Source organism: Aythya marila (genome assembly GCF_965140915.1).
Source record: "Aythya marila genome assembly, chromosome: 12".
NCBI classification, from domain to species: domain Eukaryota; kingdom Metazoa; phylum Chordata; class Aves; order Anseriformes; family Anatidae; genus Aythya; species Aythya marila.
The window spans coordinates 8,795,026-8,811,845 of NC_139053.1; the positions used below are offsets into that span (position 1 = coordinate 8,795,026).

At 70.3% G+C, this 16,820-nt stretch overlaps 4 protein-coding genes across 5 annotated transcripts; 3 read left to right on the forward strand and 1 right to left on the reverse strand.

Moving 5' to 3' along the window:
* The first annotated feature begins 996 nt into the window (after positions 1–996).
* On the forward strand, positions 997–7,672 carry BCAR1 (BCAR1 scaffold protein, Cas family member). 2 transcript variants are annotated; one of them, XM_082769995.1, is made up of 7 exons: positions 997–1,262; positions 2,281–2,994; positions 4,029–4,190; positions 4,357–4,461; positions 4,705–5,847; positions 6,109–6,198; positions 6,504–7,672. In XM_082769995.1, exons 1-7 carry the CDS (start codon positions 1,251–1,253, stop codon positions 7,017–7,019), a joined length of 2,742 nt encoding a protein of 913 aa, XP_082626121.1. In that variant the 5' UTR covers positions 997–1,250; the 3' UTR covers positions 7,020–7,672. The 2 variants fall into 2 exon arrangements, with proteins under 2 accessions (XP_082626121.1, XP_082626120.1); XM_082769994.1 differs by having other exon boundaries at positions 1,112–1,262; positions 4,029–4,178.
* Positions 7,673–8,813: 1,141 nt separating this feature from the next.
* LOC309882718 (chymotrypsinogen B-like) lies at positions 8,814–10,604 on the reverse strand. Its single transcript, XM_082770065.1, has 7 exons — positions 10,452–10,604; positions 10,242–10,345; positions 10,073–10,152; positions 9,905–9,983; positions 9,300–9,480; positions 9,083–9,216; positions 8,814–9,002 (listed from the first exon to the last, which is right to left on the reverse strand). The coding sequence occupies exons 1-7, from the start codon at positions 10,510–10,512 to the stop codon at positions 8,841–8,843; spliced, it is 801 nt and encodes a 266-aa protein (XP_082626191.1). The 5' UTR covers positions 10,513–10,604; the 3' UTR covers positions 8,814–8,840.
* Positions 10,605–11,591: 987 nt separating this feature from the next.
* Positions 11,592–13,305, forward strand: LOC309882717 (chymotrypsinogen B-like). Its single transcript, XM_082770064.1, has 7 exons — positions 11,592–11,667; positions 11,774–11,877; positions 11,967–12,046; positions 12,136–12,214; positions 12,639–12,819; positions 12,903–13,036; positions 13,117–13,305. Exons 1-7 carry the CDS (start codon positions 11,607–11,609, stop codon positions 13,276–13,278), a joined length of 801 nt encoding a protein of 266 aa, XP_082626190.1. The 5' UTR covers positions 11,592–11,606; the 3' UTR covers positions 13,279–13,305.
* A 368-nt stretch (positions 13,306–13,673) lies between these two features.
* LDHD (lactate dehydrogenase D) lies at positions 13,674–16,813 on the forward strand. Its single transcript, XM_082770102.1, has 11 exons — positions 13,674–13,772; positions 13,883–13,995; positions 14,086–14,227; positions 14,302–14,443; positions 14,866–15,025; positions 15,096–15,295; positions 15,435–15,563; positions 15,944–16,071; positions 16,147–16,237; positions 16,307–16,418; positions 16,494–16,813. The coding sequence occupies exons 1-11, from the start codon at positions 13,710–13,712 to the stop codon at positions 16,657–16,659; spliced, it is 1,446 nt and encodes a 481-aa protein (XP_082626228.1). The 5' UTR covers positions 13,674–13,709; the 3' UTR covers positions 16,660–16,813.
* The last annotated feature ends 7 nt before the right edge of the window (positions 16,814–16,820 follow it).

A 16,820-nucleotide genomic window follows, 5' to 3' on the forward strand; every position in this document is an offset into this window, starting at 1 on the left:
TAGCATTTCATTTTCTTTGAGGTGGGAGAAGCAGAAGGGAACCTGCCCGTGCCTGTGGCCCCCCGGGTGCTTCCCCGGTGGAGGCACGGGGCTTGCAGGAGCCTTTGCCAGCTCGGGGCGCTCCTCAGATGCGAGCAGCGATTTTGGCTCCGAAGCAACAAAAATGGCCGGGATCAAACACCGGCACGGGCCCGCTTTGATCAGAGCGTTGCCACAGGGAGGGGAAATTAAAAATTCTTGCTTGCTTTTAAGCGCCCGTGCTGTGCCGCGAGCATCCTGCTCCGGGCACTGGCTGGGATGGGGCCACCGCGGGCCAGGCAGCGTGTCCCCAAGGGTGACACCGAGCATCCCGGCAGGGCAGGGCGCTCACCACCCCTCGGTGCCTTCCGCAGGCAGGCTCAGCTTCAGGGAGACGCTGCCTGGGGATGCCGAGCACTGCGAGCTGCCAGCCCTACTGGGAGGAAGCTGCCGACCTCCGGCTGTGGTCTGCGGGCTCGACCGCAGCCCCTGCCACTGCCTTCAGCGGGGTTATCGCGCCGAGGCCTCCAGCTGGGACGGCCTCGGGACGGGACGCGGGTGGGAGAAGCCAACAGCGGCCAACACACGCTCCATGCGCCTCGAGCTGGCCCCTCACAGCCTGACCCCAAAAACCAAACCCAATGGGGGAGCCCAAAACCCAAGGGGGTGTCCAAAACCCAATGGGGAGCCCAAACAAAACAGGGGCGTCCAAAACCCATTGAGGGCACCCAAAACCCAATGGGGAGCCCAAAACCCAAGGGGGGCGTCCAAAACCCAACGGGGGAGCCCAAACGCAACAGGGGCGTCCAAAACCCAAGGAGAGCACCCAAACCCCACCGGGGGAGCCCAAACCCCAACCGAGGAGCCCGTTCCCGGTCCCCCTTGGCTGCCGCTCCCCCGCTCGCTCCCTCCCGCCCGAGCGCCGCCTCCCGCCGGTGCGGGCGCAGCCCATGGGCGGAGCGGGGCCGGCGGGGCCGCTGCTGGCAGGGCGCTGGAATGATCCCTCCGGCGGGGCCGCCGCCGCCACCACCGCCGCAGCGCCGCCCGCCCGCCCTCCGCACACAGGCCCCGGCCCCGGCCCCGGCCCCGGCCTCGGCTTCGGCCCCGGCCCCGGCCCCGGCCCCGGTCCCGGCTCCGGGCGGCCGCCGCCGCCGCTGCTCCGCGCTCGGGCCGCGCCGCCGGCCCCGTCCCCGCCGCTTTGTGCCGCCGCAGCGCCGCGGGGAGCGGGGAAGATGAACTACCTGGTGAGAGCGGGGGCAGCACGGCCCTTCTCCCCCTGCCCCTGCTGGGTTTGGGGCGCTGGGGAGGTGGTGGGGGGGGGAGTGGGGGCACGGCGCAGCCCCCCCGGCCCTGTCCCCGGTTGCGCGGTTTGGGTGGTGGGGGGGGATTTTGGGGCACCGGAGGGGGTTGCTCGGTCCCCGTGGGGAGGGGATGGCGGTGGTGGAGCTGGTGCTTGATCCCCCCGGGGACACGTCCCGGGGGTGCCCCAGGGGATGGGGCGGCCTCGCTCTTGGGCACAGCCTCGGACGGGGTGCGGGCAGGCGGCGGTGCCACGGGGCTGGCTGCGGTGGCTCTCCCCACCCCGTGCCCCGGTTCCCGTAGCCCTAAGCGGGCTCGACGCCGCGTGCCGGTGGCCAAGAAGCCCCCTGCTCTGTCCTCAGCCTCGCTTTTCCCCGAGGAGGCCGTGGCAAGGAGCCCCCGAGCCATGCCACCAGCTCCGCAGGTGCGCCCGCGCCACGCTCGTGGCACCCCCAACATCTGCCATGGGGCCGGCCAGCACCACGGCCACCGGGTCCCAACAAGGGACAAGCCCCGGGTGCACGTCCCGGGGGGTTGCGGTGCTCGCGTGCCCTCCACTCGCTCGGCAGCCGGTGGGGAATTCTCCGGCCCTGGCTGAGTCACGGCCCTGGCACTTCCTCCCCGGCGGGAAGGGGAGGGAAAGGCAGAGGAGGTCCCCGAAACCAGGACGCGAAAGGGTTCGGCCCCTTCCTAGCACCACCTCCGGGAAGGATGGGTTGAACTGGAGTGGGGAGGAAGCGGCGGCTGGAGGAGGGCGAGCGGACGAGGGGGGACGCGGGAGAGCCTCGGGGTTGGGTCCCCGCTGCGCGTTGGGTGCTCGGGTGCCAAGCACCCAAGGGTGGGGGTGCAGAAGAGGCGGTGGAGGAGCCAGGGAGGCTTTGAGATCCCGGGATGACTCCCGACCTGCCCTCCTCTGGTGGCGGCGGTGCCGGCTCACCCCCCCGGCGCGGGGCTGTCTTGCAGAACGTGCTGGCCAAGGCGCTGTACGACAATGTGGCCGAGTCCCCGGACGAGCTCTCCTTCCGCAAGGGCGACATCATGACGGTGCTGGAGCGCAACACGCAGGGGCTGGACGGCTGGTGGCTCTGCTCCCTCCACGGCCGGCAGGGCATCGTGCCGGGGAACCGCCTCAAGATCCTGGTGGGCATGTACGACAAGAAGCAGCAGCAGCAGCAGCAGCAGCAGCAGCAGCAGCAGCAAGCGGCCGGCACGGGGCAAGGACAGGCAGCGCCGCAGCCCCCGGTGCCGCAGCCCGCCCTGCCTTACCACCACCAAGGGGGCTATGTCCCGCTGTCGCCCGCCTCGCAGTACACCCCCATGCACCCTGCCTACGCGCCCCAAGGGGACAACGTCTACCTGATGCCGGTCCCCAGCAAGGGACAGCAGGGCCTCTACCCGGGCTCGGCGCCCACCGGACAGTTTCCCCCGGCCCCGGCTAAGCAGCCGCCCGCCTACCCGAAGCAGACGCCGCCCCACGCCTTCCCCAGCCCCGGGCAGGAGATCTACCAGGTGCCCCCGTCCCTGAGCCAAGCAGCGGACGCGTACCCCGTGGGCTCTGCCAGCCCCCCCCAGGATATATACCAGGTCCCTCCCTCGGTGGGCCAGGCTCAAGACATCTACCAGGTGCCCCCGTCTTTGGACAGCAGGAGCTGGGAAGGGCACAAACCCTCGGGAAAGGTAGGATTGGGGGTCTGGATGCTGCCGTGGGTGGGGGTTGGGGGTTGTTTGGGGTGTGTTTGCACTGTGCTCTGTGGTGGCTGGTGGACACCGGGGCTGCTGGGCTCCACGGTCTCAGGTTTATCTGCCCGGTGCCATCTCTTGGACCTTGTGGAAGCGTGGGCATCGTTCCCTGTGCCGGTGACAGGAGTGGGTACACCGGGGGTGCTCACTGGGGCTGGGATGCCCTGCTTGGTGTGGGTTCCTGGCACGGCTCGCAGGTCCTGCTGGCCCCTTGGTGTGGGCAATATTTAGGGCACGTCCACGGAGATGGTGGGATGACCAAAGCGCTGCTTGGCGAAGCCCCTCCTGGTGCCGCATCCAGCGCGGGGAGGTACCCGCGGTACCTGCGGTGCTGCCGAGATGTGTCCTCCCTCCTGGGAACACCCGGTGCCAGCGCCTCGCGGCCGTGCCAGGACGCTCCTTCTCCCGGGGAGGGCAGCGAGGCACTTTCGGCCGTGCCGGAGCGTGGTTTCCAGGAAGGCAGCCCTGACTCAGCCGGCGTAGTGGGGCTGCCAAGCCCCGTGACTCACGGACAGGGCACTGGCTTCTCACCCCGTTGCGTGGGGCATCCTGAAAGCTCCCCTGGCTGCTTCGTGCCAGGAAGACTGTGGTGCCACCGCGACACGGTGGCGCAGCGGGCACCGAACCCTCCGGGCGTTGGCAGATCCCGGCCCGCGGCTCGGTGCCCAAATTAATCTCCGGGTCACCGTTGCCATTTGCACACCGCGGCCGTGCCGGCTGGGCTTTGTCTCTAGCCGAGGCTCGCTGCTATAAATAACTGGTGATCTCATCTCCGTCCCCCCGGCGTCACCGCAGAGCCTGGTGGTGACAGCGGCACGCCTGGCCGGGGAGCGCCCTCCCGTGGGCACCCAGTGCCGGATGGGCTCCGCCGAGCTCCTCACCCAGCACCCAAACGGGCTCGGGATTATGGAGGGTGGGGGATGCAGGAGCAAGGGGACGCTCCAAACTCGGCCCTTTCCCCTCTCTCCTAGGTCCTGCTGCCCAGCCGCGTGGGGCAGGTGTACGTCTACGACTCGCCCAAGGGGGAGCAGGATGAATACGATTTTCCCCGCCACCTCCACTCCTCGGGCTCCCAGGAGATCTACGACGTGCCGCCCGTCCGCGGCGGGCTCCCCAGCCAGGTCAGCCAGGAGGTGGGTCTCCTCGTGGGGGTGGCGGGGCAGGAGCTGGAGGAGACGCTCCGGTACAACGTGGGGAAATCACACCCGGGGATCCCCGGCTGGGTGGGCTTTGGGGCTGCCTCTGTCCTCCCCAGGGAGGAACTGGTTGTTCCTCACACGCCGTTCTGTCCCACTGCAGGTCTACGACACCCCCCCGATGGCAGTCAAGGGTCCCAACGGGCAGGACCCGGGGCAAGAAATCTACGACGTGCCCCCCAGCGTGGAGAAGAACCTGCACCAAACCGTAAGTGTGGCGGGGAAAGCTTTGGCACCGAAGGGGACGCGCGAGGCCGGGGGTGCCACGGGGCTGTGTCGTGCACCCATCCTTCCCCGTGCTGCTGGCACGCCCGGAGCCGGTGCCTACGTGCAGCAGGGCGCAGTGAGACCCTCGGGCGAGTGCCGGGCTCTGCCTCCCTCCCACGCGCGTGGCGCTGCCGGCACGCACACGCCCGAGCGCAGCCGACGGTGCCCGTTGGTGCCCTTGCAGGTCTACGACGTGCCGCCCTCCGTCAGCAAGGACGTGCCCGATGGCCCCGTGCGGGAGGAGACCTACGACGTGCCCCCCGCCTTCGCCAAGCAGAAAGCTTTCGACCCGACCCGCCACCCCCTCGTCCTCACGCAGCAGGAGCCCTACCTGCCCGAGGACGTCTACGACGTGCCGCCAGCGGCCGGGAAATGCGCCCCCGAGCCCTCGCTCTCCCACGAGATCTACGACGTGCCCCCCAGCCTCAAGAAGCTGTCGTCCTTCCCCTCCCAGGAGGTGTACGATGTGCCCCGGGACCTGCACGCCCCCAGCAAGGGCTCGGTGGACACGGAGGGCGAGTACATCTACGACGTGCCGCCGCAGGTGGACCGCGAGGCCAAGGCGGCTGACGGCAAGCGGCTGTCGGCCTCCAGCACGGGCAGCACCCGCAGCAACATCTCCACCTCCTCGCTGGACGTGGTGCCTGTGAAGGAGCCGGCCAAAGGGGCCGGCAAGGAGTTCTCCCTGGACTTGGACGCTGCCATGGAGATGCTGGCCAAGCTCCAGCACGGCATCGGCGGTGCCGTCTCCTACCTCATGTCCTTCATCAGCGCCAACTGGCGCAGCGCTGAGCACATGGAGGCCAACGCTGCCAGCATCCGCGGGGCGGCGGAGGGCGTCCAGGCGGCCCTCCGGGACCTGCTGGAGTTCGCCCGGGGGGCGGTGGGCAACGCCGCCCAGGCCTCGGACCGCTCCCTCTACGCCAAGCTCAGCAAGCAGCTGCAGAAGATGGAGGAGGTGTACCAGGCCCTGGGGAGGCACAGCCAGGCGCTGGACGCGTGCCACTGGGCTCCGAACGCTTTGGTGGGTGGCAAGCCGGGCACGGACGACCTGGAGCTCTTCGTCATGTACTCGCGCGGCGTGCCCGACGATACCAAGCAGCTGGCCTCCTTCCTGCACGGCAATGCCTCCCTCCTCTTCAAACGGACAAAGCAGGCGCCGGAGGGCAACGGGCACGGGCCCGCGCACCCCTCCGACAAGGCCAGCAGCATCCAGTCGCGGCCCCTGCCCTCCCCGCCCAAGCTGCTGGCGCAGGAGTCGCCCGACGGCCCCTACGAGAACAACGAGAGCGGCTGGATGGAGGATTACGACTACGTCCACCTCCAGGTGGGCACGGGAAGGGGGCGCCTGGTGGTGCGAGGCGGTGTGGTGCCACCCACAGGGGGATTTTGGCTCACAACGTGTTGGTGTGGGGTCTGGGGTAGCCCTTCTGTGGCTATGGTGGCAATTCTGGCCGTGCACAGCCACCCCGGTCTTATTTTCTCCCTCCTGCTGTGGGAACTGGGGGCATCCCAGTGCCGGGTGGGGGGCTCGTTCCTGGTGAGGCCGGCAGTTTGCCCCATTCTCATGCTCCTTCCTCCCCTTCAGGGCAAGGAGGAGTTTGAGAAGACCCAGAAGGAGCTGCTGGAGAAAGGCAACATCATCCGGCAGAGCAAGGACCAGCTGGAGCACCAGCAGGTAACGGGGACGGGACGGGCAGGCGGGCACCTCTGGGCACGGCTCACCGGGGACCCTGCTATGGGGAGGGCAGCGGGGTTTGGTCCTGCTCCCCTTGTCCCCACAGCCTCGAGTGGGGACAGTGAGCCTCTCCCATGGCTCTGTGTGACAGCATCTGGCCTGTCTGATGCCGGAGAGGAGCCTGGCGTGGCCATCCTCTTCCTGGGGCTGTCACCATCCATGTGGCAGCGTCCCCCTGGGGCACAGCCGTCACCGCGGGGCTCGGTGGCCGCCCTGCCCCGTCCTCACGCCTGTCCTCTCCGCAGCTGAAGCAGTTTGAGCGGCTGGAGCAGGAGGTGACGCGCCCCATCGACAACGACCTGTCCAACTGGAGCCCCCCCCAGCACTACGGCCCGGCGCGGGGCGGCGGGGCGCTGTGTGCCGCCGACCGCCAGCTCCTCCTCTTCTACCTGGAGCAGTGCGAGGCCAACCTCACCACGCTCACCAACGCCGTCGACGCCTTCTTCACCGCCGTCAGCACCAACCAGCCCCCCAAGATCTTCGTGGCCCACAGCAAGTTCATCATCCTCAGCGCCCACAAGCTCGTCTTCATCGGCGACACGCTGTCCCGCCAGGCCAAGGCCCAGGACGTCCGGCACAAGGTGACGCACTACAGCAACCTCCTCTGCGAGATGCTCAAGGAGATCGTGGTCACCACCAAGGCGGCCGCGCTCCACTACCCCTCTCCCGCGGCCTCTAAGGACATGGTGGAGCGCGTCAAGGACCTCGCCAACAGCACGCAGCAGTTCAGGATGGTGCTGGGCCAGCTGGCGGCCATGTGATGGCCCCGGGCTGCTGCTCCCTCACGCCGTCCCCTCAACACGAGCCCCCTGCCCGATGGAAATGGACCTGTACATAGACACTACCACGCACTGGGGGCCCGGGGATCCGCTCATCCAGGGCCGAGGGGCCGTGGCCATCATCCCCCTTCCTCCTCTTCCTCTTGAGATTGGTGTCAGAGCCATGCCCGTGGTGCCGGGAGGCGGCTTCGTGCCCGGTCCCTCGCTGCTGCCCTCAGCCCTTTGCTTGACTCGAGATGGGGCTGGCAGAGGGGGCTGTGCAGGGCGCTTTGGGGCGATGCTGTGGCCGTGGTCTCCATCGGGGCACGTCAGCCAGCACCTGTAGCGGTGTGGCAATCGCCCGTTGCGGTGGAGACGGCCCAGGCCGGGGAGCAGCGTGAGGGAGATGTCGGGCTGTGCCCTGCGCACCAGCACCCGGCTGGGGGTGTAAATAGGGTCCTGAATGGCTGGAGAAGGGGCGACGGGTGGGCTGGGGGCGGGAGGGGCTCGAGCCTTTGCATTTTCCTGTCTCGGGTTTTGCTGCCCTACCAGCTGTAACCGAAACGCAAACTGACATTGGTGCCTTCTGAACACTGGGGAAGCTTCCGACGGTTCCCGGAGCCACGGAGTCGCAGCCCCCACCCCAACTCAGCCCCCCCCCCGGTCCCACAGCAGCATAAAGATTTACCTAGAAACACCCGCGGTGCCTGGGTGTCTGTGTCCTGGGGGTGCAAGACGAGGATGCAGTGGAAGTTGCCGTCGCCCACGTGTCCCAAAATGGGGACGGGGGTGAGCGGGGGCAGCGGGGCGGGGAGGTGGTGCAGGGGGAGGCAGCGCCCACCGGTGGGGCTGGTGTCCTACGGGTCCTGCTGGGTCTCCACTATGACGCCGGGCAGGCAGGCGATGGGCACGCAGATGTTGGTGGAGTAGCCCTGGGTGGGGTGTGCTGCCAGAGGGATGGGGACGGGTATGGGGAAGTACACGGGGACACCGTGAGGAGGGGGACATGGTGCTGCCGCCCCTCACCTGGCAGCCAGGTACAGGGCCAGGGCGGTGAGCCAGGCGCTGTGGTGTGTGGCCCCTGGGCACCAGCTCCTGTCCCAACCCCATGTCCCCTGCCCCCAGATCCCCACCACAGCCCCCGGCCCTGTTCCTGTGCCCCCCATCCCCATCCCTACTCCCTATCCCTCCCCCAGGACCCTGCTGTGCACCCGCCATGGGCACCCCTCCCTCACCATGGGGCCCCGCTGGGACCCAGCCCCATTTCCCCACCGTGGCCCCATCCCCATCCCTGACAGGACCCCAGCGCCGGTCCCGTCCCCACCTTGCTGCAGCAGCCGCGGCGCCCCACGGCCCCCGCCAGCCCCAGTGCCCGCCGCAGGGCCATGGTGGGGACAGGGCCCAGCTGCTCCCGGCCCCTTGGCCTGGCCCCAAGGCCCCGCTGCTCCCTCCCGCGCCACAGGCGTTAAGGTGGCTCCGCACACCGCCGCCTCTGGCAGACACCGGCCCCTCGGCCCCTCGGCTGTCCCATGGCCCCGACACCGGCCCTGCTCCTGGCCTCGGGCACTGGGGAGCCGGGCTCTGTGGCCCCGGGACTGTGTGGGGTTTGGGGGACACCCACGCGTTGCCCCGCTCCTGAGCACCGGCTCCTGTCCCCACGGAGGCCACTTGTGCCTGGCCTCCGCTGAGCGTGGCCGGGTGTCCCCGTGTCCAAACAGCCACCCAGGTGTCCCCACTCCCGGCCCCGTGTCCCCACCCTCTTCCCACTGAGGTTCCCGAGCAAGGAGGCAGCAGGTTGGGGAGCACAGAGCTTTATTTCGGGCCTCAGTTGGCCGCCAGCACGGAGTCGATCCAGGCGCGCAGCTCGGTGACGCGGGCGTACACGGTGGGCATGGAGGTGGAGCAGCTGCTGCTGCCCCACGAGACGATGCCCACCAGGGTCCAGGCGCCGTCCTTCTGGCACACCAGCGGGCCCCCGGAGTCGCCCTGCGGGCAGCAGGGTGAGGCTGGGGTCGGAGCAAGGGGAAGCGGGGCTGGGGCTGGGGTCGGGCCCTGTGGCCACGTACCATGCAGGAGGAGGCTCCGTCAGCGCCGGCGCACACCATCACGTCGTAGATGCGGAACCCCCAGTACTGCTTGCACTGCGCGTTGGTGAGCAGGGGCAGGGCCACTTGCTGCAGCACCGCCGGCGTCGTGTCAGCTGCGAGCGAGCAGGGAGGTGTCAGCACCACCGTGTCCCATGGGAGGGGAACGGGGACGGGGACGGGGACGGGGATGCGGTACCGGAGGCGTCGGTGAGCCCCCAGCCCGTGGTGACGCAGGTCAGGCCCCCGGGGAAGTCATCGGTGGCCTGGGGCAGGCAGACGGGGGACACGCGGGCGTTCAGCTGCGCCGGGGTGGCCAGCTTGATCAGCGTGATGTCGTTGCGGATGGTCAGCGAGCTGTAGCTGGGGTTGCGGAAGACCTGCAGCAGGCGGCAGCGCTCCCAGTGCCCGCACCCCCGGCTGGGGCAGCGGGCGCTGACGGGGACGGACGGGGACCCCCGGGCACGGGTGCCAGCCCCCGGGACTCAGGGGTGCCGGGGCTGTCCCAGGGGCTGGCGGGGACCCATGCAGCAGGGGGGACTGGTGGGACCTGGGTCAGACCCCACGGGACTGTCCTGGGGCCGTTGGGGGCCAGGGAGCAGGGACCGAGGCCCAGAGCCCACCCCAAGGACCCAAGCCCTGAAAAGAGCAGGAGGAGGGACTCCATGGGGACCCCATCCCCAATACGAGGGGCACCACGCACACCATGAGGACCTGACCCTGGAGACCAGGGCCCCATGGCCCCGCGGGGCTCCTGGCGGTGGCCACAGCACCCGCAGGCACCCGGCCCCGCGCTGGCCGTACCTTGGCGATGGACAGCCTCTGCACGTCCCCGGACTCGGTCTCCTGGTCGTACTCGCCCAGCACCACGGCGTCAGTGGTCCTGGGCAAGGCAGACGCTGAGCCCCAGGGGCGCGGGCACCCCACGGACCCACGGCCGCCCCCGCCACCCCACGGCCACCCGGCACCTACCTGACGCCGCAGTGGGCAGCGGTGACCACCCACTGCTCGCTGATCAGGGACCCGCCGCAGAAGTGGAAGTTGCCGTAGCGCTGCCGGACAGAGAGCTGCTGTCAGCCCCGCACCACGCGGCCCCGGTCCCGGTCCCGATCCCGTTGCCGTTCCCGAGGCGGGCACTCACCTGCAGGGACACCTGCCAGGGCCAGGAGCCGGGCACCGCCGGCTCCCCGTTGACGATGCGGTTGTAGCCGCGGATGACGGGTGTGATGGCGGGCACGCCGCAGCCTGCGGGACGGGCACAGCCGTGGGACAGGGCCCTCGGCCGCTCCGGCCCCGCTCCCCAGACCCAGCCCTAAGCCTCCCCGGCCCGCCCAGCCCCGGCCCCACGCACTTGCCGCGGCGCGGGCAGAGCCCGCCAGAGCCAGGCAGCTCAGCAGCCACAGCAGAGCCATCGCCGATCGCAGGGAACAGGCTGGGCACGGGGCACGGCGCCTCTTATACACCCGCGGTCCCCGTGCTGGCCTTGGGGTGGTGGCCTTCAGCGATAGCGCGGCACCGTGCCCGCTCTGGCACCGTGAGGGTCACCCAACCCCAGGGTGCCACATGGGACCTGGCCTTGGAGCCACCACAGCCCCCAAATGTCCTGGGAACAGCCAGCTGAAAGGCAGCTTTGCTGAAACTGCTCGCGGTGCTCAATGTCGTGGTGGACTCCTTGTTGACCATGAGCTAGCGATGTCCCTTGAGGCACAGACCAGGAATGGCCTCCTGGGTGCATCGGGCAGAGGGGTGCTGGTGGGTGGGGTTCCCCTGCCCCTCTGCACCCCTGGCTGGGTGTTGGGCACAGCACTGGGACAAGACAGGTGTGGGCACCCCGGGGAGCCCAGGGAAGGGGTGCGAGGTGCTGGAGAGCCTGGAGCACCCCTGCAATTAGGGAGGGGAGGCCAGGAGCTGGGACCCTCAGGGGGGGTGCAGCAGATGGGGAGGACCCCGTTCATGGCTGCGTGCAGGTGGCTGCAATGGGATGGAGCCAGGTGCTGCTCAGCAGTGTCTGGGGATGGGGCGAGGGGCAGCAGGCACCATGCGGTGCTCAGGAGGTTCCCCCCACACGCTGGGAAGTGTTTCTGTGCAGTGCGGGGGGCTGAGAATGGGCACAGGTCCCCCAGAGGGTCCTTGTGGTCTCCATCATTGGAGGTCTCCAAATCCACCTGGGCTTGGTGCTGGGCACCAGCACTGGCTGGCCCTGCTGGAGCAGGGTGGCACTGGGTGACACCAGGAGATCTCTGCCCACCCCAGACACGCTGCAATCACCTGCCCCTCACACAGGGTCACAGAGCGCTATGGGGCCGGGACTTATCTCCCACCAACAGCATCCAACGTCCTTTGGCCAAGGCTACCCGTCCCCAGGTGTGATGCTCCCAGACCCTGTCCAGGCATGGTGCCGTGTGCCGCGCTATCGCTGAAGGCCACCACCCCAAGGCCAGCACGGGGACCGCGGGTGTATAAGAGGCGCCGTGCCCCGTGCCCAGCCTGTTCCCTGCGATCGGCGATGGCTCTGCTGTGGCTGCTGAGCTGCCTGGCTCTGGCGGGCTCTGCCCGCGCCGCGGCAAGTGCGTGGGGCCGGGGCTGGGCGGGCCGGGGAGGCTTAGGGCTGGGTCTGGGGAGCGGGGCCGGAGCGGCCGAGGGCCCTGTCCCACGGCTGTGCCCGTCCCGCAGGCTGCGGCGTACCCGCCATCACACCCGTCATCCGCGGCTACAACCGCATCGTCAACGGGGAGCCGGCGGTGCCCGGCTCCTGGCCCTGGCAGGTGTCCCTGCAGGTGAGTGCCCGCCTCGGGAACGGCAACGGGATCGGGACCGGGACCGGGGCCGCGTGGTGCGGGGCTGACAGCAGCTCTCTGTCCGGCAGCGCTACGGCAACTTCCACTTCTGCGGCGGGTCCCTGATCAGCGAGCAGTGGGTGGTCACCGCTGCCCACTGCGGCGTCAGGTAGGTGCCGGGTGGCCGTGGGGTGGCGGGGGCGGCCGTGGGTCCGTGGGGTGCCCGCGCCCCTGGGGCTCAGCGTCTGCCTTGCCCAGGACCACTGACGCCGTGGTGCTGGGCGAGTACGACCAGGAGACCGAGTCCGGGGACGTGCAGAGGCTGTCCATCGCCAAGGTACGGCCGGCGCGGGGCCGGGTGCCTGCGGGTGCTGTGGCCACCGCCGGGAGCCATGCGGGGCCGCGGGGCCCTTGTCCCCAGGGTCAGGTCCTCACGGTGTGCATGGTGCCCCTCGTGTCTGGGATGGGTTCCCCATGGAGTCCCTCCTCCTGCTCTCTTCAGGCCCTGGGTCCTTGGGGTGGGCTCTGGGCCTCGGTCCCGGCTCCCTGGCCCCCAACGGCCCCAGGACAGTCCCGTGGGGTCTGACCCAGGTCCCACCAGTCCCCCCTGCTGCATGGGTCCCCGCCAGCCCCTGGGACAGCCCCGGCACCCCTGAGTCCCGGGGGCTGGCACCCGTGCCCGGGGGTCCCCGTCCGTCCCCGTCAGCGCCCGCTGCCCCAGCCGGGGGTGCGGGCACTGGGAGCGCTGCCGCCTGCTGCAGGTCTTCCGCAACCCCAGCTACAGCTCGCTGACCATCCGCAACGACATCACGCTGATCAAGCTGGCCACCCCGGCGCAGCTGAACGCCCGCGTGTCCCCCGTCTGCCTGCCCCAGGCCACCGATGACTTCCCCGGGGGCCTGACCTGCGTCACCACGGGCTGGGGGCTCACCGACGCCTCTGGTACCGCATCCCCGTCCCCGTCCCCGTCCCCGTTCCCCTCCCATGGGACACGGTGGTGCTGACACCTCCCTGCTCGCTCGCAGCCGACACGACGCCGGCGGTGCTGCAGCAAGTGGCCCTGCCCCTGCTCACCAACGCGCAGTGCAAGCAGTACTGGGGGTTCCGCATCTACGACGTGATGGTGTGCGCCGGCGCTGACGGAGCCTCCTCCTGCATGGTACGTGGCCACAGGGCCCGACCCCAGCCCCAGCCCCGCTTCCCCTTGCTCCGACCCCAGCCTCACCCCGCTGCCCGCAGGGCGACTCCGGGGGCCCGCTGGTGTGCCAGAAGGACGGCGCCTGGACCCTGGTGGGCATCGTCTCATGGGGCAGCAGCAGCTGCTCCACCTCCATGCCTGGCGTGTACGCCCGCGTCACCGAGCTGCGCGCCTGGATCGACTCCGTGCTGGCGGCCAACTGAGGCCCGAAATAAAGCTCTGTGCTCCCCAACCTGCTGCCTCCTTGCTCGGGAACCTCAGTGGGAAGAGGGTGGGGACACGGGGCCGGGAGCGGGGACACCTGGGTGGCTGTTTGGACACGGGGACACCCGGCCACGCTCAGCGGAGGCCGGGCACAAGTGGCCTCCGTGGGGACAGGAGCCGGTGCTCAGGAGCGGGGCAACGTGTGGGTGCCCCCCCAAACCCCACACAGTCCTCGGGTCATCAGGGCCGGGCTCCCCGGTGCCCGAGGCCAGGAGCAGGGCTGGTGTCGGGGCCGTGGGACAGCCGAGAGGCCGGTGTCTGCCAGAGGCGGCGGTGTGCGGAGCCACCTTAACGCCTGTGGCGCGGGAGGGAGCAGCGGGGCCTTGGGGCCAGGCCAAGGGGCCGGGAGCAGCTGGGCCCTGTCCCCACCATGGCCCTGCGGCGGGCGCTGGGGCTGGCGGGGGCCGTGGGGCGCCGCGGCTGCTGCAGCAAGGTGGGGACGGGACCGGCGCTGGGGTCCCCCCAGAGGCAGAGAGAGGGGGGCACAGGGGGTGGGCGCGGGGAACCTGCCCCCCCTGACTGTTCCCCACGCCCCCCACACAGCGCCCGCTGCCCCCCGGCTTGCTGGAAGCTCTTCGGGATGTGGTTGGCGGCCCCAATGTCTCCACGGCGGCGGCGGTGTGCGAGCAGCACGGGCACGATGAGTCCATGCACAGGTTGGGGAGGGGCACCGGGATCCCCAGTTTGGGGATGGTTCCGGGGGTCTTTTGTGCACGGCGGGGGCAGCGGGGCCGCTCTGTCCCCAGGTGCGCGCCCCCGGACGCCGTGGTGTGGCCCCAGGACGTGGCGCAGGTGCAGGAGCTGGCGGCACTCTGCCACCGCCACCGCGTCCCCATGGTGCCCTTTGGCACCGGCACCGGGCTCGAGGGTGGTGTCAACGCCGTGCAGGTACGGAGACCCCCGTCCCCGTCCCCCTGCGTGCCCCGCGGTGCCCGGTGTGAGCCGAGCCGTGCCCGTGCCAGGGCGGCGTCTGCTTCGACCTGAGCCGCATGGCCACCATCTCGGAGCTGAGCATCGAGGACTTCTCGGTGGCCGTGGAGCCCGGCGTCACCCGCAAGGCCCTCAACAGCCACCTGCGTGGCACCGGGCTCTGGTTCCCCGTCGGTACCGTGGGCGCGGCACCTGCTGCGGGGGTCAAGGGGTGCTGGGAGCACTGGGAGCACTGGGATGGACAGGGGAGCCCATGGGGTTGTGGGTCCTGTGGGCACTGGGAGCACTGGGAAGGGATCGGGGTGCCCATGGGACAGGACGTGGTGGTTGAACTGGGTGGCTTTGGGCTGCTCTGGTTACTGGGAGCACTGGGGGTGCTGGGGTGCCCATGAGACTGGGGGTGCTGGGAGCAGCGGGCATGGCAGGGGGGTGAGGGGTGCTGCAGATGGGTGCGGGCTGGGGGTGCCCAGATCCCAGGGGTGCCATGGGCTGGGGGTTGCCGTTGTCCCCGGGGTCCTGGTGCCACGGGCTGCTGTCACAGCGGGGTCCCATCTCCCCGTCCCCGTCCCGTTTGCCCTCCTGCTGCCCGTTCCCAGACCCCGGGGCGGACGCCTCGCTGTGCGGCATGGCGGCCACGGGCGCCTCGGGCACCAACGCCGTGCGCTACGGCACCATGCGGCCCAACGTGCTCAACCTGCGCGTGGTGCTGCCCGACGGGAGCCTGCTGCACACCGCCGGCCCCGGGCGCCAGGCCAGGTACCCGGGGGGGACCCGGGGGACAACCAGGCTGGGGTCTCTTGGCACCCGCTCACCCGCCCCCGTGCAGGAAAAGCGCGGCCGGCTACGACCTGACCTCGCTCTTCGTGGGCTCCGAGGGCACCCTGGGCTTCCTGACGCAGGCGACGCTGCGGCTGCACCCGCTGCCTGAGGCCGTGGCTGCTGCTGTCTGCTCCTTCCCCAGCGTGCAGGCGGCCGTGGCCTGCACCGTGCAGGTGCTGCAGGCAGCAGTGCCCGTGGCACGCATCGGTGGGTGCTGCAGGGGGCACGGGGAGGGTGGGATTGGGTAGGGATGGCAACAAGGACAGGATGGAGAGAGGACAGGGACAGGGAGAGGACGGGGACAGGGGCAACCCCACGGGTCTCACTGCCTCCTCCTCCCACCCAGAGCTCCTGGACGAGGTGATGGCGGGCGCCTGCAGCCGCTACAGCAGGCTGGAGCTGCCGGAGGCGGCCACGCTGTTCCTGGAGCTGCACGGCTCCCAGCAGGGCCTGGCCGAGCAGCAGCAGCAGGCGGGTAGGGCCGGGGGGGGACCGGGAGGGGGACCAGGACCTGGGGATGGGGCCACGGTGGGGAAATGGGGCTGGGTCCCAATGGGGTCCCATGGTGAGGGAGGGGTGCCCATGGCGGGTGCAGAGCAGGGTCCTGGGGGAGGGACAGGGAGCAGGGCTGGGGATGGGGGGCACAGGAACAGGGTTGGGGGTCCCTGGTGAGGATCTGGGGTGAGGGACATGGGAGGTGGTCAAGGGCTGGTGCCCAGGGACAGGGCTGGGTGCTGGGGCCACACCGGGCTCTGGGGCACCCCAAGCACCCAGACTGGGTCTCGGGGGGAATGGGTACACGTCGGGGGGCTGCTGTGGCTCCAGCCACCCCGGCACCATCTCCCACCACCTCAGAGGAGCTGGTGCGGCTGCACGGCGGCTCCATCCCGGCCTGGGCGCGGGCGCCGGAGGAGCGCGAGCAGCTCTGGTCCGCACGCCACAGCGCCTGGTTCGCCGCCCTGGCCCTGCGGCCTGGCTGCCAGGTGAGGGGCGGCAGCGCCGCGTCCCCCTCCCCACGGTGTCCCCGCGCACCCCTGCTCACGTCTCCCCATCCCCAGGGCTACTCCACCGACGTCTGCGTGCCCATCTCCCGCCTGCCCGGTGTCGTGGTGGAGACCCAGCGGGACCTGCGGGACGCCGGCCTCACCGGTGAGCGCTGCCTCCCCCTGCACCACCTCCCCGCCCTGCTGCCCCCGCTCAGCCCCGTTGTCCCCGCAGGGCCCATGGTGGGACACGTGGGCGACGGCAACTTCCACTGCATCCTCGTCTTCCACCCCGAGGACCCGGACGAGGCTCGGCGCGTCCACGACTTCGCTGAGCGCCTGGGCAGGTGGGGAGGGCACGGGCGCACGGGCGGCTTTGGGGACCCCCCCGGGATGTCCCTGTTGATGTCCCCGTCCCCCAGGCGGGCGCTGGCGGCGGGTGGCACCTGCACCGGGGAGCACGGCGTGGGGCTGGGCAAGCGGGAGCTGCTGCGGGAGGAGCTGGGCCCCCAGGGGCTGGACACCATGCGCCGCATCAAGGCGGCCCTGGACCCCCACCACCTGATGAACCCCGGCAAGGTGCTGTGAGCGCCCACCACCCCACCCCACCCCACCCCGAGGAAGCACGCCGCACCCCTGGCTTTTTGGGGACTTGTGGGGAGGGGGCTCCGGCACCCCCCCGCGAACCCCCGCTTCTCCAAGAAGGCCAGTGAAATAAAATAACAGTGAATATTTTATTGAACATTGTT

Bases quoted from the DNA above. Each gene is read 5' to 3' on its own strand.
- BCAR1 (XM_082769995.1), top strand. The intron at 2,995-4,028 runs GTAGGATTGGGG...CCTCTCTCCTAG, and splicing joins GGCACAAACCCTCGGGAAAG to GTCCTGCTGCCCAGCCGCGT. The intron at 5,848-6,108 runs GTGGGCACGGGA...CCTCCCCTTCAG, and splicing joins ACGACTACGTCCACCTCCAG to GGCAAGGAGGAGTTTGAGAA.
- LOC309882718 (XM_082770065.1), bottom strand. From the start codon at position 10,512: ATGGCTCTGCTGTGGCTGCTGAGCTGCCTGGCTCTGGCGGGCTCTGCC. The intron at 10,153-10,241 runs GTGAGTGCCCGC...TCTGTCCGGCAG, and splicing joins CCTGGCAGGTGTCCCTGCAG to CGCTACGGCAACTTCCACTT. The intron at 9,984-10,072 runs GTAGGTGCCGGG...TGCCTTGCCCAG, and splicing joins GCTGCCCACTGCGGCGTCAG to GACCACTGACGCCGTGGTGC.
- LOC309882717 (XM_082770064.1), top strand. From the start codon at position 11,607: ATGGCTCTGCTGTGGCTGCTGAGCTGCCTGGCTCTGGCGGGCTCTGCC. The intron at 11,878-11,966 runs GTGAGTGCCCGC...TCTGTCCGGCAG, and splicing joins CCTGGCAGGTGTCCCTGCAG to CGCTACGGCAACTTCCACTT. The intron at 12,820-12,902 runs GTACCGCATCCC...GCTCGCTCGCAG, and splicing joins GGGGCTCACCGACGCCTCTG to CCGACACGACGCCGGCGGTG.
- LDHD (XM_082770102.1), top strand. From the start codon at position 13,710: ATGGCCCTGCGGCGGGCGCTGGGGCTGGCGGGGGCCGTGGGGCGCCGC. The intron at 15,296-15,434 runs GTGGGTGCTGCA...CCTCCCACCCAG, and splicing joins AGTGCCCGTGGCACGCATCG to AGCTCCTGGACGAGGTGATG. The intron at 16,238-16,306 runs GTGAGCGCTGCC...TTGTCCCCGCAG, and splicing joins GCGGGACGCCGGCCTCACCG to GGCCCATGGTGGGACACGTG.